The sequence below is a fragment of the Arabidopsis lyrata genome (assembly GCF_000004255.2).
Source record: "Arabidopsis lyrata subsp. lyrata unplaced genomic scaffold ARALYscaffold_4, whole genome shotgun sequence".
NCBI lineage: Eukaryota > Viridiplantae > Streptophyta > Magnoliopsida > Brassicales > Brassicaceae > Arabidopsis > Arabidopsis lyrata.
Window position 1 is genome coordinate 13,249,560 of NW_003302552.1, and position 23,691 is coordinate 13,273,250.

The 23,691-nt window shown below is 39.6% G+C and overlaps 1 protein-coding gene and 2 pseudogenes across 3 annotated transcripts; 2 read left to right on the forward strand and 1 right to left on the reverse strand.

The window, feature by feature from the left end:
* Positions 1 to 10,001, forward strand: part of LOC9315260 — a 23,233-nt pseudogene extending 13,232 nt beyond the window's left edge.
* Positions 10,002 to 11,679: 1,678 nt separating this feature from the next.
* LOC110229272 lies at positions 11,680 to 12,034 on the reverse strand (annotated as a pseudogene).
* A 6,715-nt stretch (positions 12,035 to 18,749) lies between these two features.
* Positions 18,750 to 22,575, forward strand: LOC9315261 (probable LRR receptor-like serine/threonine-protein kinase At2g28960). Of its 3 annotated transcripts, XR_002332820.1 has the most exons (8): positions 18,750 to 18,994; positions 19,122 to 19,641; positions 19,751 to 20,232; positions 20,907 to 21,051; positions 21,141 to 21,212; positions 21,685 to 21,918; positions 21,986 to 22,140; positions 22,229 to 22,575. XR_002332820.1 is itself a non-coding variant. In XM_021029516.1 (6 exons), the coding sequence occupies exons 1-6, from the start codon at positions 18,910 to 18,912 to the stop codon at positions 21,758 to 21,760; spliced, it is 1,380 nt and encodes a 459-aa protein (XP_020885175.1). In that variant the 5' UTR covers positions 18,750 to 18,909; the 3' UTR covers positions 21,761 to 22,575. The 3 variants fall into 3 exon arrangements, 1 of the variants encoding a protein (XP_020885175.1); XR_002332819.1 differs by having other exon boundaries at positions 21,986 to 22,575; XM_021029516.1 differs by having other exon boundaries at positions 21,685 to 22,575.
* The last annotated feature ends 1,116 nt before the right edge of the window (positions 22,576 to 23,691 follow it).

Consider the following 23,691-nt stretch of genomic DNA (forward strand, 5'->3'; position numbering starts at 1 on the left):
AGCGGCTCTCCGGCTCCCAGTGAGAGGTTCCACAGCTGGGCATCAGTTACATCGCTCTTGATGAAGTATCCGTACTGCATGATGAAAGCAGTGGATAGCTGCTTGAAGCTATCGATCGATCCTTCTTCTAGTTGAGTAAACCAGGTCAAAGCCGGCCCGGATAGGTTCTCGGCGAAGAGCTTGCATAAGCCCGGGTCTACTTCGTTTGGCTCCAAATGTACCCGACCTGCGGTCACTTGAAAAGACGCTAAAAATTCTTTGGGATCTCCCTTACCGTCGTACCCCGGAAGTTTGACCTTCCTTTGGTCTCGAATTCGCAGGGCTACAATTCGTGGAGTAAAAGGAGTCCTTCTCGTCTCCTCGATCACTCTATCGACTTCGGGAGCCGAACTGGTGGCTTGATGAACCTTCGAACTCATTACCCGAATCTGATTTTGTAAGTTCTGGATTTCCGGGTTGACCGGAAGGTGAGGTGGATGGGACTCGGTTTGAGGATGATGCGGGGTGCTGCCAAGATGAATGGGGAGAGGTGTTCTGGCTGGAACAAAGGGACCGCCGGCTGAGTTTTGTGGTGCTTGAGCATGACGGGATCCATCTCCAGGTTCACTCTGAGAGCCAAGAGGCAAAGAAGACGGGAGCACGTTGTTCGGGGAAACGAGCCTAGGATCCTGAACCTCCGAAACGTTCGGACCATGAAAGTCCAAATGGCCGCGAGGTCCGCTGGTCCGCAAAGTTCCTGCAAGAATTGTATCAACCCGATCCGCATAAGCATTATGGGCTGACCTGATTTCGGAACAACTTGCTGTGAGGACTGCGATTTGGCTGCCGCTTTGCTCTTCAAACGCTGAAAGCTTCTCAGACAACACAGTGGTGGCGAGCTGCTGTTGGTCGGTCTTCTCGGACAGATCTTTCAGCAACTTCTTGATCTCGTCGAGGACTGAAGCCGGATCCGCCATGTCTGACATCTTTTCGATTGATATTCTGGAGTAAAAGACTAGAAATACCCTCCTTCTAGCGCCAAATTGTGGATGTCGGAATCCGCAATACAAATTTTATGATGTGTATCGGGTCGTCTAGCCTTGCTAATTCGAACAACAATCGTGAAAAGAAAACAAAAGAGTAAAGTCTATGTATCTGTTTATTGCTCAAGAAATCCCCCCCTCCTTACAATGGTTTTCGTTCTCTATTTATAATTACGCGATTCGAAACCGAAGTCGTTCATCAAGCCGCAGATCTCGCCCTCATCAATGTTTCCGTTTCAAATCTTCCGAATCTCGCAAATTCCGTATGACCCGCCTTTCATTTAATTCACGAAATCCCGACGTTTCACTCAAGCTGGGCCGAACTTTACTGGGCCGTTCTTTTCGTCTCTTGAACCGGGCTAACGGCCCACTTCGTTTCATTGTTCTACCACTTTTCTGGGCCGGATCCGACTTGCGAGATCCAACACCAACATTCCAGAATCAATGAGCTTACATAGGCTTTTAGATAAAGAACTACTCTATATACTTTTCTGTTATATGCGTGTATTTACTAATTAAACATAACTGGTAGCACTTTAAGAAGACTAGGCTGCCTAAGCATATTTATTTCATTTATCGCAAGAGATGGTCGTTGGTACAATTGCATTAATTTAACAACTTCAATATCCATGTTCCTTGTAGACTTGAAGGAAATCCAGAGCTATGCAAATTTAGTTCATGCAATCAAAAAGAGAAAAAAAAAGTTCTGCTACCTGTTGCTGCATCAGTTGCCTCCGTTCTTGTTGTATTGGTGGTTGTGGTTCTCTGTTTTATTTTCCGAAAGAAGAAGGTGCCTTCAGGTGAAGCTTTAGCCATAATCATGAGAAAAATTAATTAAATATACTTGCAATTTGCAAAATCTAACATTGTACTTTGTAGATCTACATGCTCCACCAAGTGTGCCCATAGCAGATGTTGGACACTCTAAACCGTCGCAAACATCATTCCTGTCAAAAAAGATTAAGTTTACGTACATCGAGGTTCAAGAAATGACCAATAACTTTCAAAGAATTCTTGGTGAAGGAGGGTTTGGAGTCGTTTATCACGGTTGTGTTAATGATACACAACAAGTAGCTGTTAAATTGCTCTCTCAATCATCATCTCAAGGCTATAAACATTTCAAGGCTGAGGTAAATAGTTATTCTCTATGAAGATCCAAATAATGTGTTAATTTATTCGTTGATGGATGGTTGATTAGGTGGAACTGCTTATGAGGGTACACCATATAAATTTGGTGAGTCTTGTTGGGTATTGTGATGAAGGAGACCACTTGGCCCTTATTTATGAATATATGCCAAATGGAGATTTAAAGCACATTTGACAGGTAGTCGAACATATTTACTGATTTAAAAGATAAGAAATCGAACTGTGTCATATTTAAGGTTTTATCTGAAACAAAGATAACATTTCAAGCTATATGGAATATGTATCCGATTGGTTCAGGAAAGCGTGGCGGATTTTGTCTTGAGCTGGGAAAGCAGGCTAAAAATAGCTGTCGATGCAGCATTAGGTACAATGTAATTTTTTCATTATACTTTAAAACAATTATTTAGTTCACTATAGCATTCAATAATTCATTTGCTAACATTTGGCAATAAACTTTTTTTACTTAGGATTGGAGTATTTACACACTGGATGCAAACCACTAATGGGTTCTGTAGAAAGAAGAAGTGTTTAGGTTTAGATGAATGTTTTCTTTCTTATTGATTAACCAACGATTACATCACATATATATACTCGAGAACTTTAGGTTAAACTAGACTTGGAGATCAAGCTATAAGATTTCCTAATCTCAACAATGTATATCTTCTAAGATATTATTAACATAAAGATATATTCTCCAATACTCCCCCTCAAGTTGGAGCATGAAGATCACAAATGACCAACTTGGAAGATAAGCATTCAAACGGTACACGACCCAAAGCTTTAGTTAACAAATCCGCGAGTTGATCATGAGTACGAACATGAACCATTGTGAGTGTCCCGTCTTGTACAACATCACGAACCGCATGACAATCTCGCTCAATATGTTTAGTCCTTTCATGGAAAACGGGATTAGAAGAAATGTGAATTGCAGCCTTACTATCACAATATAGTTGAATGGGCTGCGACTGTGGATATCCCAAATCCTCAAGAAGTTGCTTCAACCACCGAACCTCATTTAATGCATTTCGCATGGAGCGGTACTCCGCTTCGGCCGACGAATGAGACAGAACATGTTGCTTCTTCGTCTTCCAAGATATCGGAGACCCTCCCAAAAACATTACATAGCCACTTAACGAACGACGCGAAGTAGAACATGAACTAAAATCAGAATCACAATATGTAGTTAAAGTCAGGTCAGGCTCGGAGGTGAGTAATACACCACGACCCAGAGAACCCTTCAAATATCGCACAACACGGAGCGCCGCATCCCAATGATCAACACGGGGATTTTTCATAAACATAGACAAAATGTGAACAGAGTAGCAAAGTTCTGGTCGGGTAGTAAGGAGATATATGAGACGACCAACTAACCGTCGGTACTCTTCAGGACGAGGATAAACGCACTCTCATTGGAAATCAATTTATGATTTTGTTCAATAGGAGTTGCTGCTGGTTTAGAGTCAATAAGACCAGCCTCTTTAACTATATCAAGAGCATATTTTCTTTGAGAAAGATATATACCTTCTGAGCTCCTTGCAATCTAATGCCTAGAAAATATTTTGCTTTTCCCAAATCTTTCATGTGAAAACACCTCCCCAAATACTCTTTAAAACTTTGAAGCATACGCTAATGATTACCACAAATCAACAAATCATCGACATATATAAGAACACAAAGCTCCACTCCAGCCCGTGAAAGAGTGAAGAGCGAGTAATCCGAGTAAGACTAAACAAACCCAAACTTTGTCAAAGCTGAAGAGAGTTTCGCAAACCAACACCTAGGAGCCTGCTTAAGCCCATATAGAGACTTGTGTAAACGGCAAACCCTGTTAGGATCGGAGTGACGGAAACCAATCGGCAATTTCATGTAGACCTCTTCTTCTAAGTCGCCATGGAGAAAAGCGTTATGGACGTCCATTTGATGTACCTCCCACTTCTCAGCCGCAACAATTTTTAACATGACCACAGGAGCAAATGTCTCGTTATAGTCTTCACCTTCGACTTGACGATTGCCACAAGCAACTAATCGGGATTTATAACGTTCAACCGAACCGTCAGCATTGAGCTTGATTTTGTAAACCCATTTGTTGTTTATAGCTTCTTTTCCAGGAGGGAGATCAACAACACTCCATGTACCACTATCTTCAAGAGCACTAACTTGAAAGACCCCGATCCGGACTGCCTAAGTCCGGAGAGGTTCTCTCCGACCAAATCACTAAGTGATCCGATCCTTAGTCAAATTTTTGGGCCATTTCCTTAAGACAATCCGATTTACGATATTCTGAGATTCATTACTTAGAGTCAATATGCGATAATAGAGTAAACAAAGAATCGGATACTTTATTAGATATTTAAAAGGATTCGATACAACTTATGAGTTTGCATATAAGCTATTACAAGTCATATAATCGATCCTATTCTACCCGATTCATCACCACCCATCTTCCCGGCCTTGAGTCTCTCACGCCTAAGCCAAGTCCTTCCCACGATCACCATCCTTTCATGAAAGTCAAAGAGGCATAAGTATCCGTTTTACTTATTATATGCAAGTCCATGCAATTCTCTCTAAGCCTTTTAACCACCCGGAACGAAGAACAGATCGGAGAGTGGAAGTATGCGCATCAGTTCGGCCGATTCACGGTAGATCTTAACAGATCCGCCGATCCTCCGCCGAGCCACATCCTCATTTCAGCCGATCCGCTGTTCGAACCAAGTTTATGCATGATATGAATGATCCCCTGATACTACAATATCACCCTAATCGTTCCGGACTTCTTCTAAGTCATTGGAACAATCCCTAGGCTAGATCGTACGTATCATATCTCCTTAGGTTCGGACACAAAGTCTAGAACCATCTCACCTTCGATCACACCGATCGTAACTCTCTCTTAAGTGTTTTCTCTCAAGATGTTCTCCGAGAGTTTATGTAATTTCTCCCCGTTTTTCCCGTGTCTGAATTCGCCCCGAACGCCTTGTATTTATAGGGTTTTGTTTGGAAACCGTTTCTCCAACCGTTCTCTAGAAGGCGCCCATTCGGTCCATAACCGCCCGTTTGTAACCGTCATCCGTAACTGCCCAACCGCTCTTCCGTAAACACCCAACCGTCCTTCCATAACCGCCCAACCGTCCAACCGTCGGACAGTTACCCGAGTTTGGCTGAGCTACCCGGCAGCTGGTCGAGCTAGCTGAGCTACTCGACAGTTACCCGAGCTTAGCTGAGCTACCCGGAAGTACTTCGAGCTTAGTTGAGCTATACGTGAGCTGGTTTGGCTACTTAGCGTGCATTATTCTCCTTCTTCGAGCTAATGGGCAGCTCCTATCTAGACTTGTCCGAGTTCCTCCTCCTTTTCTCGGACCAAGTCTCATCCGACGATCCTATTGAGGATCGCGGGCGTTACACAACCTCTATTCCCATAGCATTTGTTCAACGAGGATCAAGTATGGCTTGCTTATAGGATGTCGGTTCAACACCATCAAGAACGGCTGCTAAGAAAGCTTTATGGCGGGAAGAAAACATATCATCAGAAATATAACTCGTGAGAGGGTATGGTGTGGTACCTTGGACCGAAAACGAGGAGGCTGGATCGGAGACGGAAGAAGCATGATGGGGGTCTTGATCGCAACGAGCAACGTGAGTCACAAAATCCTTTAGACAAACCGATGGAAACTTTTGACGCTTCCCTTGTCCCATTTCAACTTGTTCTGTTTCTTGGTTACTAACAGTTTACGACGACAACTCCGGTGAGAAAGCTGCGGAAGTTGGCCCAGAGTTACCCGACGAAACAGGAGATTCAGGAGTTATAGTTGCAACACATTCATCTTGAGACTCACTCCCCCTTACATCAATAACCGGTGAAAAATCAATGATCCAATCCTCATCAACATTTTCATGGAGCACCGGCTGTTCTTCTATGTTTTTGTTGAAAGGAAAAACATTTTCTTGAAAAACCACATCCCGTGAGACTAAAAATTCATTTGTCTCCATATCATAGACTTTCCAGCCTTTTTTACCAAACGGGTACCCCACAAAGATACAATGACGACTCCTTTCTCCAAATTTATCTTTGTCTCTTGAACGCCTATGAGTGTAACATGATGAACCAAAAACTTTCAACTGATCATATGATGGTTTCTCGCCAAAAAGAAGCTCATATGGTGTCTTGCCATTAAGAACCTTGGATGGAGTCCTATTAATAAGATATGCAGCGGTCAAGATAGCTTCACCCAAAAATGTAACCGGAAGATTGGCTTGAAAAAGAAGAGATCGGGCCACATTTAAAATATGGCGATGTTTCCTTTCGACATGCCCATTTTGTTGAGGAGTGTCAACACAAGAGGTTTGGTGAACGATGCCATTGTCTTTAAAATATTGAGATAGACACATAAACTCCGTACCATTGTCACTACGAACCATACAGACGGATTTACTAAACTGTTTTTCGGTATAGGCACAAAAATTTTGTAGAACACGTCGTACTTCTGATTTTTCTAGTAGAAGATATGTCCATACCGCTCTAGAAAAATCGTCCACAATTGTCAAAAAATACACAGCTCCACAAGAAACTGAAACTTGATAAGGCCCCCATACGTCCACATGAATAAGTGAAAAACAATCCATATAGCTTTATTTGAACTTTCAGAAAAAACTTCTCTTGTTTGCTTAGCCGGAAAACAAACGTCACAAGGACTTGGACTAGCTAATTAATTTTTAGATATCATAGGTAAAGACGAAAACACTGAATAAGCAGGATGTCCTAGCCTACGATGCCACAAAGTCGAATCGCACTGCACCTCAACTTTGTTACCCCGTACTGCTGCCACATCCGTTAAATAATAAACCCCATCACGCTCTGTCCCGGCTCCAATCTGCGTTCTCGAAAAACGGTCCTGCAAAACGCACAATGTATCAGTGACCAACGCAACACATTGAATCTGTTTAAGGAGCTTAGAGATAGATAAAAGAGTGCAATTAAGGTCGGGAACATATAACACATCGCGTAGAGTTATACGATCCAAAATATGAAAAACGCCAATACATTCCGAAAGTGTTTTACTCCCATCCGCAAAGCCCACCGAGCAAGCAGAAATTGGAGTAATATTCACTAACAATGAGAGATTTCCTGTCATGTGGTGAGAAGCTCCCGTATCGAGAATCATCTCCTCAGTAATCTTACCAGAAACCATCTTACCAGAAAGCTTGTCAGAGTTGCCATTAGATTTCTCTTGAGCCATCTGACTTGTAGCCTTCCATTGATCAGGAGTAACGACGGAAAGGCAGAGGCATGAGGGCTGGTGGCGTGAGCCACTGTCGCAAAACCATGACCACGACCCGACGGACCAGAACTCGATCCACGACCGCGACTTGACCCGCGACTACTACCAGATTTGTTCCGATCATTCCACCACTCCGGATAGCCAACAATTTGCCAACAAAACTCTTTTTCGTGTCCTATCCTGCCACAGTTTGAACACACCAATGCAGGACGCCCCGAGCCACGACCACCACTTGGAGAAAAACGCGTTGCAAAGCCAGAGACATCACCAGCCACAAGAGAAGAGTCAGGACCCGGCGGCTCACGACGAGTGACAAAGGCGATAGCATCTTGCTGTTGTTCCTTCTTCTTCGAAGCGAAAAGTCTCTGTTCTTCCCGAATCACCTTTGCATAAGCTTGTGCGAGATCAGGCATAGGGTCAGCATTTGTGATTGCACAAATCACATTACCAAAACGGGACTCATCAAGACCCATTACAAACTGATGAACCTTCTCATCCTCTCTCTCTTTTGCAAACTTCTCACTAGCACCGCAAGTACAAATCGGGAGAGGACGATAAGTGTAGAGCTCATCCCACAAAACCACCAAACATCCGTAATAATCAATCACGGATTGGCCATCTTGACGACACGCCGCAAGCTGAGACACGATTTGATGTGTACTCACCTTGTTCCCAACCGAGAACCTCTTCTTCAAGTTATCCCACAACTCAGCTGCATCGGAAATAAAAGACACCGTGAATCGAACCTTCGGAGTTATTGAAGTCCTCAACCATCCAATAACCATTGAGTTCACACTGGTCCACGCAGGGCCGGCTCAAAAAAATTAAGAACCCTGAGCTGAAAAAAATAATTGGCCCTAATTTCTTATGTATATATATAAAAAAAAAATTTGGACCCTAATTTTAATAAATTTAGTTTTAAAAAAAAAGACAAAAAAATTTTGGACCCTGTGCATGAGCACTCTCCGCACATGGGGAGAGCCGGCACTGGGTCCACGCTTCCATCTCCGTACCTGCAGTCGTGGGCTTCTTGATGGAACCATCAATAAACCCCAACTTCCTCTTAGCTTTAAGAGCGTTGAGCATCTCCGTAGCCCATTCTGCATAATTTTCTCCAGTTAATTGAACGGAGGAAATCATGGAGCCAGGGTTATCACCGGAGAACAGTGAATACGGCGTCAACTTGGTGCTGTCAATCACCTTAGGAACCAACGCTTGTTCTTCTTCAGCCACCGAAACAGATCTTAATCAAAGATCAAACAAAGAAACAGGGGAAAAAAGAAACGAAACAGAGAATTTTGAAAAAACGAAAAACGATGAATCAAAATCGTTGCTCTGATACCATGTAGAAAGAAGAAGTGTTTAGGTTTAGATGAATGCTTTCTTTCTTATTGATTAACCAACGATTACATCATATATATATATATATATATATATATATATATATATATATATATTCGAGAACTTTAGGGTAAACTAGACTTGGAGATCAAGCTAGAAGATTTCCTAATCTCAACAATATATATCTTCTAAGATATTATTAACATAAAGATATATTCCCCGATAGGTTCACAGAGATATAAAAAGTACGAACATACTTTTAGATGAACGTTTACAAGCCAAATTAGCCGATTTTGGGCTTTGAAGATCTTTTCCTATTGGAAATGAAATACATGTATCAACTGTGGTTGCTGGAACTTCTGGATATCTTGATCCTGAGTGAGTATTTAATTTATATCTTATGTTAGATGATAAAACTACATCGTCCCTTTTAATAGTTAATAGCCATAAACCATCTTCCATGTTTTATTTTGCAGGAATTATCAAACAAACTGGTTGACAGAAAAAAAGTGATATATATAGTTTTGGAATTGTACTATCGGAGATTATCACAAACCGTCCTATAATTGAGCAATCTCGTGAAAAGCCTCACATAGTAGAATGGGTTGGGTTTATTGCAAGAACAGGAGATATTGGAATTATTATAGATCCAAACCTCCACCGAGATTAAGACATTGGTTCTGTATGGAAGGCAATTGAACTAGCAATGTCATGTGTGAATCTTTCTTCTGCAAGAAGACCGAGCATGTCCCAAGTTGTTAACGATGTTAAATTTATAAATCAACAATTGAGGTTATTTGACAAAAAAAAAAAAAACAATAGAGGTTATTGTTAGTGTATAACCGAGCTTAATTAGAACAAATTAAACCCTAACAATGTAGTGATAAAAACAGAGAGATAAATAGTTCAATAAAAAACAGAGCATGTGTCATGAGCGACGGAGTGATTTCCAACGGAGAGACAAACTTCCATACTTTGTGGCTAGTGAATAATCGCCAAATCAACGGAGAGCATAAACCCGCGAAGAGTGATGTAACCATCTAATACCCAAACGTCTTTCTTCCTTAGGAGTACACACATCCTCCCATGAGACTTTAGCCTTGGTATGATTATATGGAAGCAAGTAAGAAAACAAGGGAAACTTCAAGAGAAGTTGGTGGAACAGAGGTTATTTGTTGTAACAACAATTGGTACTCTTGGACAGAGGTTTTGTGAGTGATTAGCTGAAATGCGGAAATTAAAACTTTGGATCCCTAAAGACGGCGCCAAAATGTGGTTTGTGGCCGTGGTGATTAGCTGAAATTCGAGAACTACTGAAGGTTTTAAGAGTTCTAGCGTCTTCAAAGACGGCGCGAAAATGTGGATACCACATCCAAATACTTAAGAATTTATAATAAATTGGGACAAAAACTCTCAAGAACAAATGTATGAATCGATTGATGATTAGATAGAAACTGTAAGTGTACAAATTAAGAGAAAAAAGTATAGTATTGCCATGTATTCAGAGAATAATCAGTCAACTTCTCTTATTCAGAGGTCCTATATTTATACACGATATTTAAGATCAAAATGGCTAATAAATTTTTCATAAATATGTCCGTTTTGATTTGATAGTGATTGCGGTAACTTGTACGTTTAAACTTGCTTCAAGCTTTTCACGGGCTTTTCGCCTAGGGCTCATGTCTGGTTTTAACTTCCTCTTCTAACTCATTTTCTTCATGCGAACTTCCAACTGAAACTTTTGAGCTCTTGTCTCTGGGGATATTATTTATGATTGTGGGTTCGTTAATTGTTTAATGACTTCTTGAAATGAAAATGACGTGGAAATTTTTTCCCGGGTTTCGAAACACATATACTTTCTAAACATTTTAGCCGATGATGGACGTATAATATATAATGTTGCAAACTTATAATATGGATGTTTTAATTTTGTAATTAATGTTGAAATCTTTTAATTCTGTTTGGCTATATGTTTATAAGTGTTTTTCTATTCCATATATACCCTTAGTGAGCTTGATAGTTTGTTCTTTTAATCAATGACATTTTCTGTAATATTTTACTAAAACAAATGTGTATTTCAACAATGATATATAGTATAGATAACAAACAAAACAGACAGTTTTATTATATAACTTTACCTTTTAATATTTAATTAGCAATGTTATAAAATCCGGCTAGCCGCCGCCAAGGCACTCGTTAGGGTCCAAGGCCGTGATTTTCTTATAATAGGTGAATCAAAACGGTTCTTTGGTCTAGGCACTCCGCACTCTATATCGGCCAAAATCGGCTTAGGTGTTCAAATCGTCCGGTTTAGAAGTTGGTTTGATTTTATTAAATATTTCCCACATTTTATTAATACGATGCCGTTTAAATAAATGAAGTAAAATAATACTCCCTCCTTTTCATATTATATGTCGTTTTAGCCTTTGAATTTTGTTTTAAAATAAGTGTCGTTTTGTGTTTTCAATGCAGATGTTTGGTATAATTTCCAGTTTTGTCTTTACTAATTTAATGTATTAACCAGAAAAATATAAAAAATTTATATAGATAATAGGTAAAACAGAAAATTTAATTATTTTCTTAATATGTGTGCAAAAACCTTTTTTCTTTTTAACTAAAATTTTTATTACAAAATTTCTCCCAAATGGGCCTGGGCCGAAGTCTACACAAGAACAAATCCAGCTACAAAAAGGCAAATCGGCATCTCACCGGAAAAGAAAAGAACCTCGCCGTTTGTTGATAGATGCCCGCAGAGCAACCTGAGCCTGAAATCCGGCGGGCTCAAGACCCACCGTTTTGTGGCTACAACTGAAGAACGTGATTTGACGAAAGAGACCGGTTTCCGCCATCAATTCCATGCCTCCGATGAACCAACCCACCACAAGTATCCCGTAAAGCTAGTCACTCCGACTAAGCACATTGACGGAACCAGATCCTGAAGAAGCAACCCGACTCACTAGACAGAAAACCCTCTCTTCCAGATCGGAAAAAATAAACCAAGATCCCTGAGCTTTGACGAATCAATCCGGCTCGATGGATACTAAATTGTGGCGGATCTAAAGGATGGTGGCTCAAATCCAAAACCCTTACACCAGAAATCCACAACCGCCCTCTAAGATCCTACGGATCTGCAGCTAACCACTAAGCAAACAACGAACCCACCTTTATCCCCCCCAACTTCCGCCGTGAACGCAACTTGAGACTGACAGTTGAGCCGGAGGAACTGAAGCCACTCACGACGTCCCCAACCATGAGAGAACCGCTGCAGTAGCCCTCCTCCAGCAGACCCGAGTCACCTCCACATCGAAGGAAAAACGCCACACCACCATTGACGGAGATACGTCTCGACTCTCTCTTGAATCGTCCTTGAGTAGATTCGACGTGAAAAGGGAGCGACAAGTTTTCAGGAGCAGGATGGTATTGTCTGCTAGCTAAGGGAGAGTCGCCAACAATGGGAACCGCTAACCTCCGAAAAGCCTAACTCCACTACATACCAAAGTAAAAGATTTTGTCTGAACGATGAAGTGTATGATTAGTGCCGACAACTAAGATGTAGTGTTCTTTACTAATAGGAGTATATGTTAATACTAATTAGTTATGGGTTTAAAATGTAATTACTAATACCCTAATTATGTCCTACCTCTGTATATATATGTGTATTCTCATAACCTATCAATATAAGATTTATTCAGCTGCTATATTTCCGACACTCTTACCAAACCGCTACCGAGAGCACGATTTCAGCAAGCTTGTCGCAAGATTAGTGCCGACAACTAAGATGTAGTGTTCTTTACTAATAGGAGTATATGTTAATACTAATTAGTTATGGGTTTAAAATGTAATTACTAATACCCTAATTATGTCCTACCTCTGTATATATATGTGTATTCTCATAACCTATCAATATAAGATTTATTCAGCTGCTATATGGTAGCAGAGCAACGCTCCTAAGAACTAGATTTTTTTCCCAGGCACCATCTCAAATCTCAAATCTAATCTCACCACCATGGCTGCAGAAAACGCCATTCCTCTCAATTCATCTATTGTTCTCAATATCGATATGATGAACGTCACAAAACTCACAAGTAACAACTACCTCATGTGGAAGTTGCAAGTCCACGCTCATCTTGATGGACATGGCCTGGCAGGTCATCTCGACGGATCTCTTGTCATCCCACCACCAACAAAAACGATAAACAGTGTAGAAGCTGAAAATCCAGACTTCGTCAAATACAACCGTCAAGACAAACTCATTTATTCTGCTCTCATCGGCGCGATCTCATCAAATCTGCAGCCTCTCCTGTCCTGCACATCCACAGCAGCTCAAATCTGGACAAGGCTCTCCGACACATATGCGAAACCAAGCCGCCAGCACCTACAACAAATCAGGAGACAAATCACAAACTGGACGAAAGGAAGCAAGACCATTGATGAATATGTCTAAGGTCTAACGATAAGGTATGATGAGTTAGCTCTTTTGGGAAAACCTGTTGAACATGAAGATCAAATCGAAAAGATTTTGTCGGGTTTACCGGAGGACTACAAGCCTGTCGTGGACAAAATTGAGGGTAAAGATAACCCGCCATCCATCACGGAGGTCCATGAACGCCTACTCAATCATGAAGGAAAGCTACTCACTGCCTCTACCACACCAAGCTCATCTACGTTTCCGGTTTCTTCTCACGCTGCTCAACACAACACCTACAACAATCACAACAACAATCGCAACAATAACCAAGGAAGACGATCAAACAACAACATTGGCAACAACACAAACTGGCAACAAAATCAATACCAAACCAGACCCGAGTCTCGTGGATCCAAGCCATACCTTGGGAAATGTCAGTTTTGCTACGAACAAGGCCACAGTGCCCGACGCTGCCCTCAGTTACAATATGTCCAGCCGCAATCATACCAGCCTCCGACCAATCCATTTAAACCTTGGCAGCCACGTGCCAACCTCGCCGTCGGCTCACCGTACATCCTTGATTCAGGTGCTACCCATCACCTCATCGCTGATCTCAATAACTTGTCTCTTCATGAACGTTATAATGGCGGTGACGATGTCCTGATCGTTGATGGTTCTAGCATGGCAATCTCTCACACGGGTTCCACACTTCTTCCTAATCAAACTCGTGCTTTACTACTTGATAAAATATTATTTGTTCCAGATATACGGAAAAATCTAATTTCAGTATATCGTTTATGCAACACTAATCAAGTGTTTGTGGAATTTTTCCCTGTCTCCTTTCAGGTGAAAGATCTTAGTACGGGGGTCCCATTACTCAAGGCCGAACTAAAAACGAGCTCTGTGAGTGGCCTGTGACATCCTCAAAGGCAGTTGCGATGGTGTCTTCCTCTGGTCCGAAAGTTACTCTTTCTTCGTGGCATTCAAGATTGGGTCATCCGTCTTCTTCTATTTTGCAAACAATTGTTTCTCAATTTTCTTTACCTGTTACTTCTTCACACAAACTTTTTCTTTGTTCTGAATGCCTCATTAATAAAAGCCACAAAGAACCTTTTTCTCAAACGTCTATTGTCTCCAAACGACCACTCGAATACGTCTTTACGGATGTATGGACCTCACCCATTTACTCCACCGAGAACAAGAAATATTACATTGTTCTTATAGACCATTTCACTCGCTACTCTTGGATGTATCCACTCCAAAGAAAATCTGATGTCAAACAGATCTTCATAGCTTTCAAAGCTCTCGTTGAAAACAGATTTCAATGCCGAATTGGCACACTCTTCTCGGATAACGGTGGCGAATTCATAGCTCTACGCACCTTCCTCTCCACCAATGGCATCTCACACCTTATGTCGCCACCACACACACCAGAGCACAATGGTGTTGCTGAACACAAACACAGACATATCGTAGAGACGGGTCTAACGCTTATGTCAACGGCATCCATACCAAAGGAGTATTGGTCGTACGCGTTTGCTATTGCGGTATACTTGATCAACCGAATGCCTACTCCAGTTCTCTCAAACAAATCTCTTTTTGAGATGTTGTTCCAAACATCACCGAACTATGAGAAACTGCGTGTATTTGGCTGCCTTTGCTTCCCATGGTTACGACCGTACGCGAGTCACAAACTAGATGCCCGGTCTACCCGATGTGTGTTTCTTGGCTACTCCACCTCACAGAGTGCCTACTTCTGCCTCCATCGTCCGACTGGTCGCTTATATACCTCCCGCCATGTTCAATTTGACGAATCCATCTTCCCATTCCAAGAGCTACGTAGCTCACGTATCAATGAGGAAAACGTGAATGTTTAATCTCAGCCAGTCATCAATTCAACTCTGGTGTCCTGTCCCATACAAATACTGCCTCCGGTGATGCCACCGTCCGACAGTGACACTTGGACACCAGTTACGTCGGCGACTATAACTCCCACGTCGAGCTCTGTTAATGAAGAAGAAAGAAACAGAGTGCAAAATAATGAGAATGTGGGCTCTCATCAAATAGCCCCAGCAAATTGCTCACCAACAAAACAGGCCCAATTAAGAAATTCGGCCCATGTTCACAACAGCCCACAAAGCAGAACAGCTCCACCATCTTCTCTGGCGAACCAACAGTCTGCTTTGCTTCATTCGCTGGATTCATCTTCTCCGGCAGCCTCCACAGGACCTCCAAGCTCGGATCTTCACCTATCGCTGTCGACCTCAACGAACCCACATGTATCACTCTCACCCTCAAACTCTTCTTCTTCCTCCTCTCACAACTCTGAGCCCACTGCTTACAACGAAAATGGGTTGTCACCACCAACCTAGAATAATCCCAAGTCTATAGAGCCTACTGCTCGATAACATAATGAGTTCCAAACCAGAACTCAGATTCAGCCAATAAATAATCCCACATCCAGCCAAGCCGAGTCTAGCCAACCACAGGACCAAAATGTTTAGTCACTGCAAAATATCCACAAAATGCAAACTAGAGCCAAAAACAAAATTGTAAAACCCAACCAAAAGTTTAGTCTTTCTGTTGCAAGTACAATGCTCCCATCCACGGAACCAACAACTATACATCAAGCCTTAAAAGATAAGAACTGGAGTCGTGCGTGTTCAACAGAATTTGACGCTCTTGCGATTAATCGTACATGGGATCTAGTACCACCAACGGCATCACAGAATATCGTTGGCTGCAAATGGGTTTTCACCACTAAGTTCTTCTCCAATGGTGTGCTTGAGCGATATAAAGAACATCTCGTTGCCAAAGGTTTTCACCAACAATATGGAAAAGATTATGCCGAAACATGCAGTCCGGTCATCAAGTCAACAACGATCCGCCTTGTTCTTGAAGTTGCGACCACGAAATCATGGCCAATCAAACAACTTGATGTCAACAACGCTTTCCTACAAGGTGAACTCACCGAAGAGGTTTACATGTCACAGCCGCCTGGATTTGTTGATAAAGATCGACCTACGTTTGTGTGTCGATTGCGAAAACCCATTTACGGTCTGAAACAAACCTCTAGGGCATGGTATATGGCTTTAAAGCAGCACCTTCTCAAAACCGGCTTTGTCAACTCAATGGCTCATACTTCCCTATTCATACATATCTCTGGCCATGACATCACATACGTCCTTGTGTATGTCGACGATATCATAGTCACCGGGAACAACAACAACTCAATTGGAAGCGTTCTTGCCTCCTTTGCAGACCGATTCTCGATCAAAGATCCCTCCTATCTCCATTACTTCCTCGGCATTGAAGTAACACGGTCAGCCAAATGCCTCCATCTCGTGCAGCAGAAATACATAACCGATCTCCTCACGAAGCACAAAATGCTTGATGCCAAACCAGTCCATACACCACTACCAACTACGCCGCAGCTCACGCTTGACGGAGGCATCAAACTTAATGATGCTTCCCAATATCGTTCTATTGTTGGAAGTCTTCAATATCTTGCTTTCACGCGAACCGATATATCCTTTGCCGTCAACAAGCTCTCTCAATTCGTCCACAAACCCAATGATGCTCACTTACAAGCGGCCAAACGTGTACTACGCTATCTTGCGGGAACAAAAAATCATGGTATATATCTTCATGGCTCCTCTCCCATGTCACTACATGCATTCTCCGATGCAGATTGGACCGGAGATACAAATGATTATATCTCGAAAAATGGCTATATCATCTATCTCGGCCACAATCCAGTCTCTTGGTCCTCACGCAAGCAACGAGGGGTTGCACGATCCTCCACAGAATCAGAGTATCGAGCTGTCGCAAACACCGCTGCTGAGGTACGATGGTTATGCCCCTTACTCTATGAACTCAGAATTCCTATACCAGGGCCGGCCCATGGGTAAAGCCCATGAAACGCGCTACGTATCTATGTGCCTATCCTGTCTTCCATTCACGAATGAAGCATATTGCACTAAATTACCACTTCGTACGAAATCAGATTCAAGATGGAATGCTAAGAGTTTCTCATGTCTCCACGAATGATCAGTTAGCCGACACTCTTACCAAACCGCTACCGAGAGCACGATTTCAGCAAGCTTGTCGCAAGATTGGAGTTACGCCAGTACCTCCATCTTGAGGGGGTGTATAGGAGTATATGTTAATACTAATTAGTTATGGGTTTAAAATGTAATTACTAATACCCTAATGTTTTGATATGGTGAAAATATTTCCTTCAAAGAGGATAAAGAAACAAAATATACATGTTCTTATTAACCAAAAATTGCTCAAAAATGTCAACGGCTCAACGCTCCAAAATGAAAGAATGAACGCAGATACAAAATTTTAATACACGACGATGTCACGACGGCCTCATAAATATCTAGGCTATTCTTTTTGTACTAAACTAGGCTATCTCTATTCGAAGTCTATAAATTTTAATCTGTCAACTATTCACTAATTTATTAACATAAATGTCATTTTAACATCTATTTTATTTTTGTTTCACAAAAGTTATTGTTTTATATTTTCTATGCAAATTTTTAAACTAAATCTCAAATTTATTCCTATAATTGAGTTTATTAATTAGTTGTTGAATACTTGTTTCTCTAGAGGTTTAATCTCTAAAATTTCATTGTATACTTTTTTCCTCCGGTTTGGGCTACTAATCATATAGTGATTTTTTTTATTGTGGTTGACAAAAAAAAATCAACTATATACCCAATTGTTTGCATAATGAGTTTTTACTTGTATTTAGTAGGCAATTATGCAAATGATGCGTTTTAGCGTTATGTTAAATATTATACAGATTTTCTTGATTGGTGCATTTTCTGCATAATCTATTAGAAAACGCCATTCCGCCATTATGCGTGTTACCAATCGAAACCATTATGTTTTAAACATAACTTGAAGATCGACGCGGACTTCTTCTAGGTCTCTGAGTCATATTGGTCTATGAATCAATGGCTTAATAATATTTTGTTAAAATTTATCTACATATATTTACACATATTTAAATATATTTTGTATTTTAGATGTTTTGTAGTAAACTACTTCTTTCATTTGATATTTTGTAACAAATTAAAGATACAATAGTATGTTTTTGCTTGTATGGGGCCACTTGAAAATGTGTTAGGTTGTGAAAGGGAATGTAGACACATATTGTGTGAGGAAATAAATACATAGAATGATGAGTCTCTGCTAGGGTTAGCCAAAAGAAATGAGAGTATAGTTTCGATCTCTGTTAGAGTGTTAGTGAGTGTGGTGAAACATGTTTAGTTCCTAGATTTTGTTCTTACGAAATTAAAAGGAAAATAATCTAACATAATCTAGGATTTTTCTAATCTTTAGATATGAGGTAAAGACGTGTATGTCTTGTTGAATTCTAAAAATTGGTTGATGTCGAGGTAAGAGTTACATTATAGATGCTCTCGTTATTTAATTTTTTTTGGTTCGAATGTCAACTTCCCAATTCCAATATCAAAACCTAGTTGATGCATTGTTAACTTTATAGGCAAGTCACTGACAGGACGTAATTCTATAGTTTACACCCACTTGAGACTTTGTCGAGGCAATGTAGGGTAATTAATGCATTCATTTGGTAATAAAACAAACTTTATTTATTCTTCTATGAATTTCCTTCTTGCAAGGTACATTTACAAAAGTGGAGCTAACATAATCTTTGGTATCAGAATCTTTGTATGCTAAATTGAAAATGAAAGGTTATCACCAGCTGACATTGGTTCTGTTGATCGTGGATTTTTCCGTTTTACATCTTGTGCTAGCTCAAGACCAATCAGGTATTTGCTAATGTTATAAATAATTCGTGTAAACTGTCCTTGTTTTATATATTTCATTTTGATTCATAATGTATGAGAACATATCTTTTGAAAATTGTTTTAAGATATCTATTTTATGTCTTTCTAGGTTTCATCAGCTTAGACTGTGGGTTACCCCCTAATGAGTCTCCATATAATGAATCCTCAACTGGCTTAACATTCTCATCTGACGCTGATTTCATCCAAAGTGGAAAAGGCGGTCAAATCGGTAAAGATTGGGATTATGGTTTCAAGCAGTATAATGCCTTGAGATATTTTCCAGATGGAATACGAAACTGTTATAATCTAAGTGTCAACCAGGGCATCAACTATCTAATTAGAGCTGGGTTTGCATATGGAAATTATGATGGCCTTAGCATCTATCCCAGATTCGATATATACATCGGGCCTAATTTGTGGACATCGGTGCATACGTTCAGCCAAAATGACATTGAGATCATTCACACGGCAAGGTCAAACTTCTTGCAGATATGTCTTGTCAAGACAGGAACAACAACACCAATTATATCAACGTTGGAACTACGACCATTAAGAAATAACTCTTATTCCACACAATCAGGCTCCTTGCAACTCATATATCGGCGGTTCAAAAGAAGCCGTGATTTACGGTATGTTATAATTCTTAGCGAAAATTTCCTTGTATGCCAATCTATTCAAGTATTCAAAACTTTTACTTAGGCTTGGAGTTGAATTTCAAAGGCGACAACTATTGTGCAGGTATCCTGATGATGTCTACGATCGTAAATGGGAGTCATGCTTATGGTTTGATGAAACAGAAATAAACACCACACTCACTTTGAATGGGAATTCATCTAACCCATTTGGTGTACCAAAACTTATAGCTTCGTCAGCTTCAATGCCTGAAAACGCAAGTGACCCATTGACCTTTTATTTGTCTCCTTCAAACCCCAGTGACAAATTTTTTTTTTACCTTCACTTTGCCGAGATCCAAGATTTACAAGCCAACGAAACTAGGGAATTTGACATTATATTTGATGGACACGTTACGAATTCAGCGTATAGTCCAAAGAAGTTACAAGTTGATACCGTATTCAACACATTACCAAAGATATGTGAAGGTTTATCGTGCAACTGGGAGCTGGTTAGAACTCAGAGATCAACTCTTCCACCGTTGCTTAACGCTGTAGAGGCTTACAAGGTCGTGGAGTTTCCATATTCCGAAACATATCCAACGGATGGTACGTACATTTGGTTTATTTTATCCATATTTAGAAACATATCCAACGCTTTAGAGATAAAACCCAAAACCCGGCAGTGCAACTACTGAACAGCCCCGGCTCAGATGGGTAGGGCGGAGGTGCGACGGTCCGGGGCTTTTTTTTATATAAAAAAATTTACATATAAAAAATGCCCAAATATTTTTTAAAAATATTATTAATATGAGAATTATATTTTAAGAGGCCTAATTATTTATAAGAAAATGTATAAAAAAGTCCAAAATTTTTAAAATAACAATTTTTACTATAAAAACTCCGCAAAATTTTTAAAAATTAAGTAAATTTTCTCTTTATATATAATAATAGTCCAAAAAAATTTTTTTTGCCGAAAGGCTCTCAAATATATTGAGCCGGGACTGCTACTGAACCCTGGTCACCGGTTTTTCTCGGTTTAAAAAATGGGTTTTCTGTTTCCAAAATCTGTGGGTTTTATATCTAGCGTCGACACTAAACTAGGGTCTGTTTAAGGAAGTTGTTATAATTTTTATTATCAATTTCGGAAATATCCCTTAAGAGTAACACGACAAAAGTTAGATTTTGTATGTTTTTAAAATTTTTGAAAATGTATGATTCCATTATTCCATGTGTCAATTTGACGAATTTCCTTATTCCATTACTCTCGACCTATATGGCAGTCGCTGCAATGATGAACATTCAAACCGCTTATGGATTGCGCATAATCAGCTGGCAAGGAGATCCATGCGTCCCGGTACAATTGAAATGGGAAGGTGTTGAGTGTAGCTATACAGATATGTCTACTCCACCAAGAATCATTTCTTTGTAAGATTACAAGTTTTATAGCTGAATTAACCCAAAAAAAGGTTTAATATATAGCTAAAACACAAAACTCGGTGTGCTCATTTATGCAGAGACTTACGATCAAAAGGGCTAAGCGGGACCATAGTGCCTGCACTGCAGTATTTGACCGAGCTACAAAGACTGTAAGTGTCTCGATCCTTTGGGTCAATAACGTAGCTATCACCTTAATTGTCATAATTTTGGGATATATGGAGAAATGAAAAGGAAAAAAAAATAATAAGCAAGGATGAATATTACAATGAAAATGAAAAAGAAAAAAAAAAAAGAGAGAAATGGGTAAATTATAAATATCTCACTTTTTAACAATTGAGTGTTGAGTAGATAAAAAAACGTGTCGACAAAAAATGAGCATTGACTCATTTGAGTCGATATAATATAGCTGTTGATAAAAAAAAAAAAAAGGGTGTTGAGTAGATAATGACATCGTAAATTAATAACAGAGTATATTCTTTTGTCATAAAGTTGTCAATTGTCATATCTTCTCTAACATGCCCTTGATTTCTTATATTTTATCATATATTGTTAACTTTAGACACGAAATATTTTGCATATGAAGACATAACGATTAACTCTTAAAATGTTTACAAACGGTAGGGACTTATCAAATAACAGTCTATCTGGAGTGGTTCCCGAATTCCTAGCAACCATGAAATCATTGATGATCATGTAAGAAATGAACACAAACACTGCCTGTCTCATATTTTTTTGCACTAATTGTACTGAATATCATGTAACTTTATTTCTCGACAGAAACTTATGTTGGAACAAGCTAAACGCTAGTGTTCCTCAAGCCCTTCATGATAGAGAAAAGAAAGGGCTCCAGTTAATGTAAGATTTGTTAATTTTGATTATTTTACATTGCTATATTAAGATTTCTAGCACTTGTGGTATGTAGGATTAAAGGAAACCCAAAGCTTTGTACGGATGATAGGTGCAAATTTAAAAACAAGAAAATTTTGGTACCAGTTGTTGCGTCGGTTGCTAGATTGGTCCTTATTATACCGCTGCTAGTACTCATTTTTATGTGCACAAAGAAGAATATGCGGAAAGGTACTAAAGAGATATATATAGTTAGTGTAACATGAATCAAGGCTTTTAAATCCCACTGAAATTAGTTATAATGTTGTTATCTATGCAGCTCGAAACCAACAGCCGATTAAGTCGCCGATTTTAACAACGAAAATAAGGTTTACAAACCCCAAGCTCCAGGCCATGACAAATAACTTTGGAAGAGTTATTGGAGAAGGAGGGTTTAGGACCGTCTATCATGGTTTTTCTCGTTCTATATGGAAGGTTCTTGAACTTGCAGTATCATGTGTAATTCCTTCTTCAGCGGGAAGACCAAACATGTCGCATGCTGACAATCAGTTAGATGAGTGTCTTCTTTATGAGAATTCTAAGAATTTAGAAAGATTCAAAGATTTCTATTGAAGAGAGCATGTCTTTCGCACAAATATCCCCTAATTGGCGCTAAGAGCTGCTCAAGAGTTCTTGTGTGAGAGAGTTTGTCATTGTGGTTACTGGTTAGTGATCACTGATATTGCAAATTTCTACATTGGTTATCCAACAATACTATAATAGCGTGAATCAGTTGTTTTGTTTTATTTTTGCCAACATATAAGAGATTAACCCAACAAGGAGTACATTAATCCCACAAAAGGAAAATTTCAAATTTCAAATTTTACGGAATTGATTTAGAATTGACGTAAAGATTGGGGTTGAGTTCCTGAACGGAAATCAACAACAAACTACCGTTTAAATGTACTTCCGGTTAATTTCTTAAAACTTTCCCTCTCTAATACGTTTTTCTCTTTATAAATTTCTCTCTTTGTGCCAATGGTCACAAAGTTCTATCTCATGTCTCTTTACAGTTATCCTTTCATAGACAAGACAAGAGGAGTCATAGAGAGACAACAAATCACCAATGTCATAGAGAGACACAAATGGTTTTAGTGTCTCTTGAGAAATCCCAAACATTACCGGTTAACTGAACCGGTTTGGTATGCCAAATCATGGGCGCATACCGATACATATACAAACCAACAAAAACTAATTCTTTTACTCTCTTTCCCTAATCCAATGAGATTTAAAGTGGAAGTGGAAACCACCTTTGGGGGGGGGGGGGGTAGTGATAAAATTATTTGTGTTCAAATAACAAATCCTACGTTATTAAGCTTTTCATAAGCTCTTTTTTTTTTTACATACTCTCCACAACACAAAAACATATCTTGTGTTATATATTCAATTTTGGATTTTTCTTAAAGTCTTCAATGAAATATAATGTTATGTTACATTATTTGTAAATGTCTATTTAAATCCAATATTTTAGGCATTAGTTTTCTAAGACTTTTACGGGATTAGATGGATTTCTTAGTTAAAAATACAAAGATACAAATCTCATGGTTTATATTAAAATTTAAAAAGATTTTAATAATAAATCGTTACAACTTTTCTAAATTCATTCAAATCATTATTACATGACTCAATTTTTATATTTTTCACCTTTCTTCTTTGGAGTTGCTAAATCGTTCTTGATATGCATCAAGAAATGTATCTGAAAATTTAATTCGTTTTCAAAACACGATTTTAAATGATGATGCT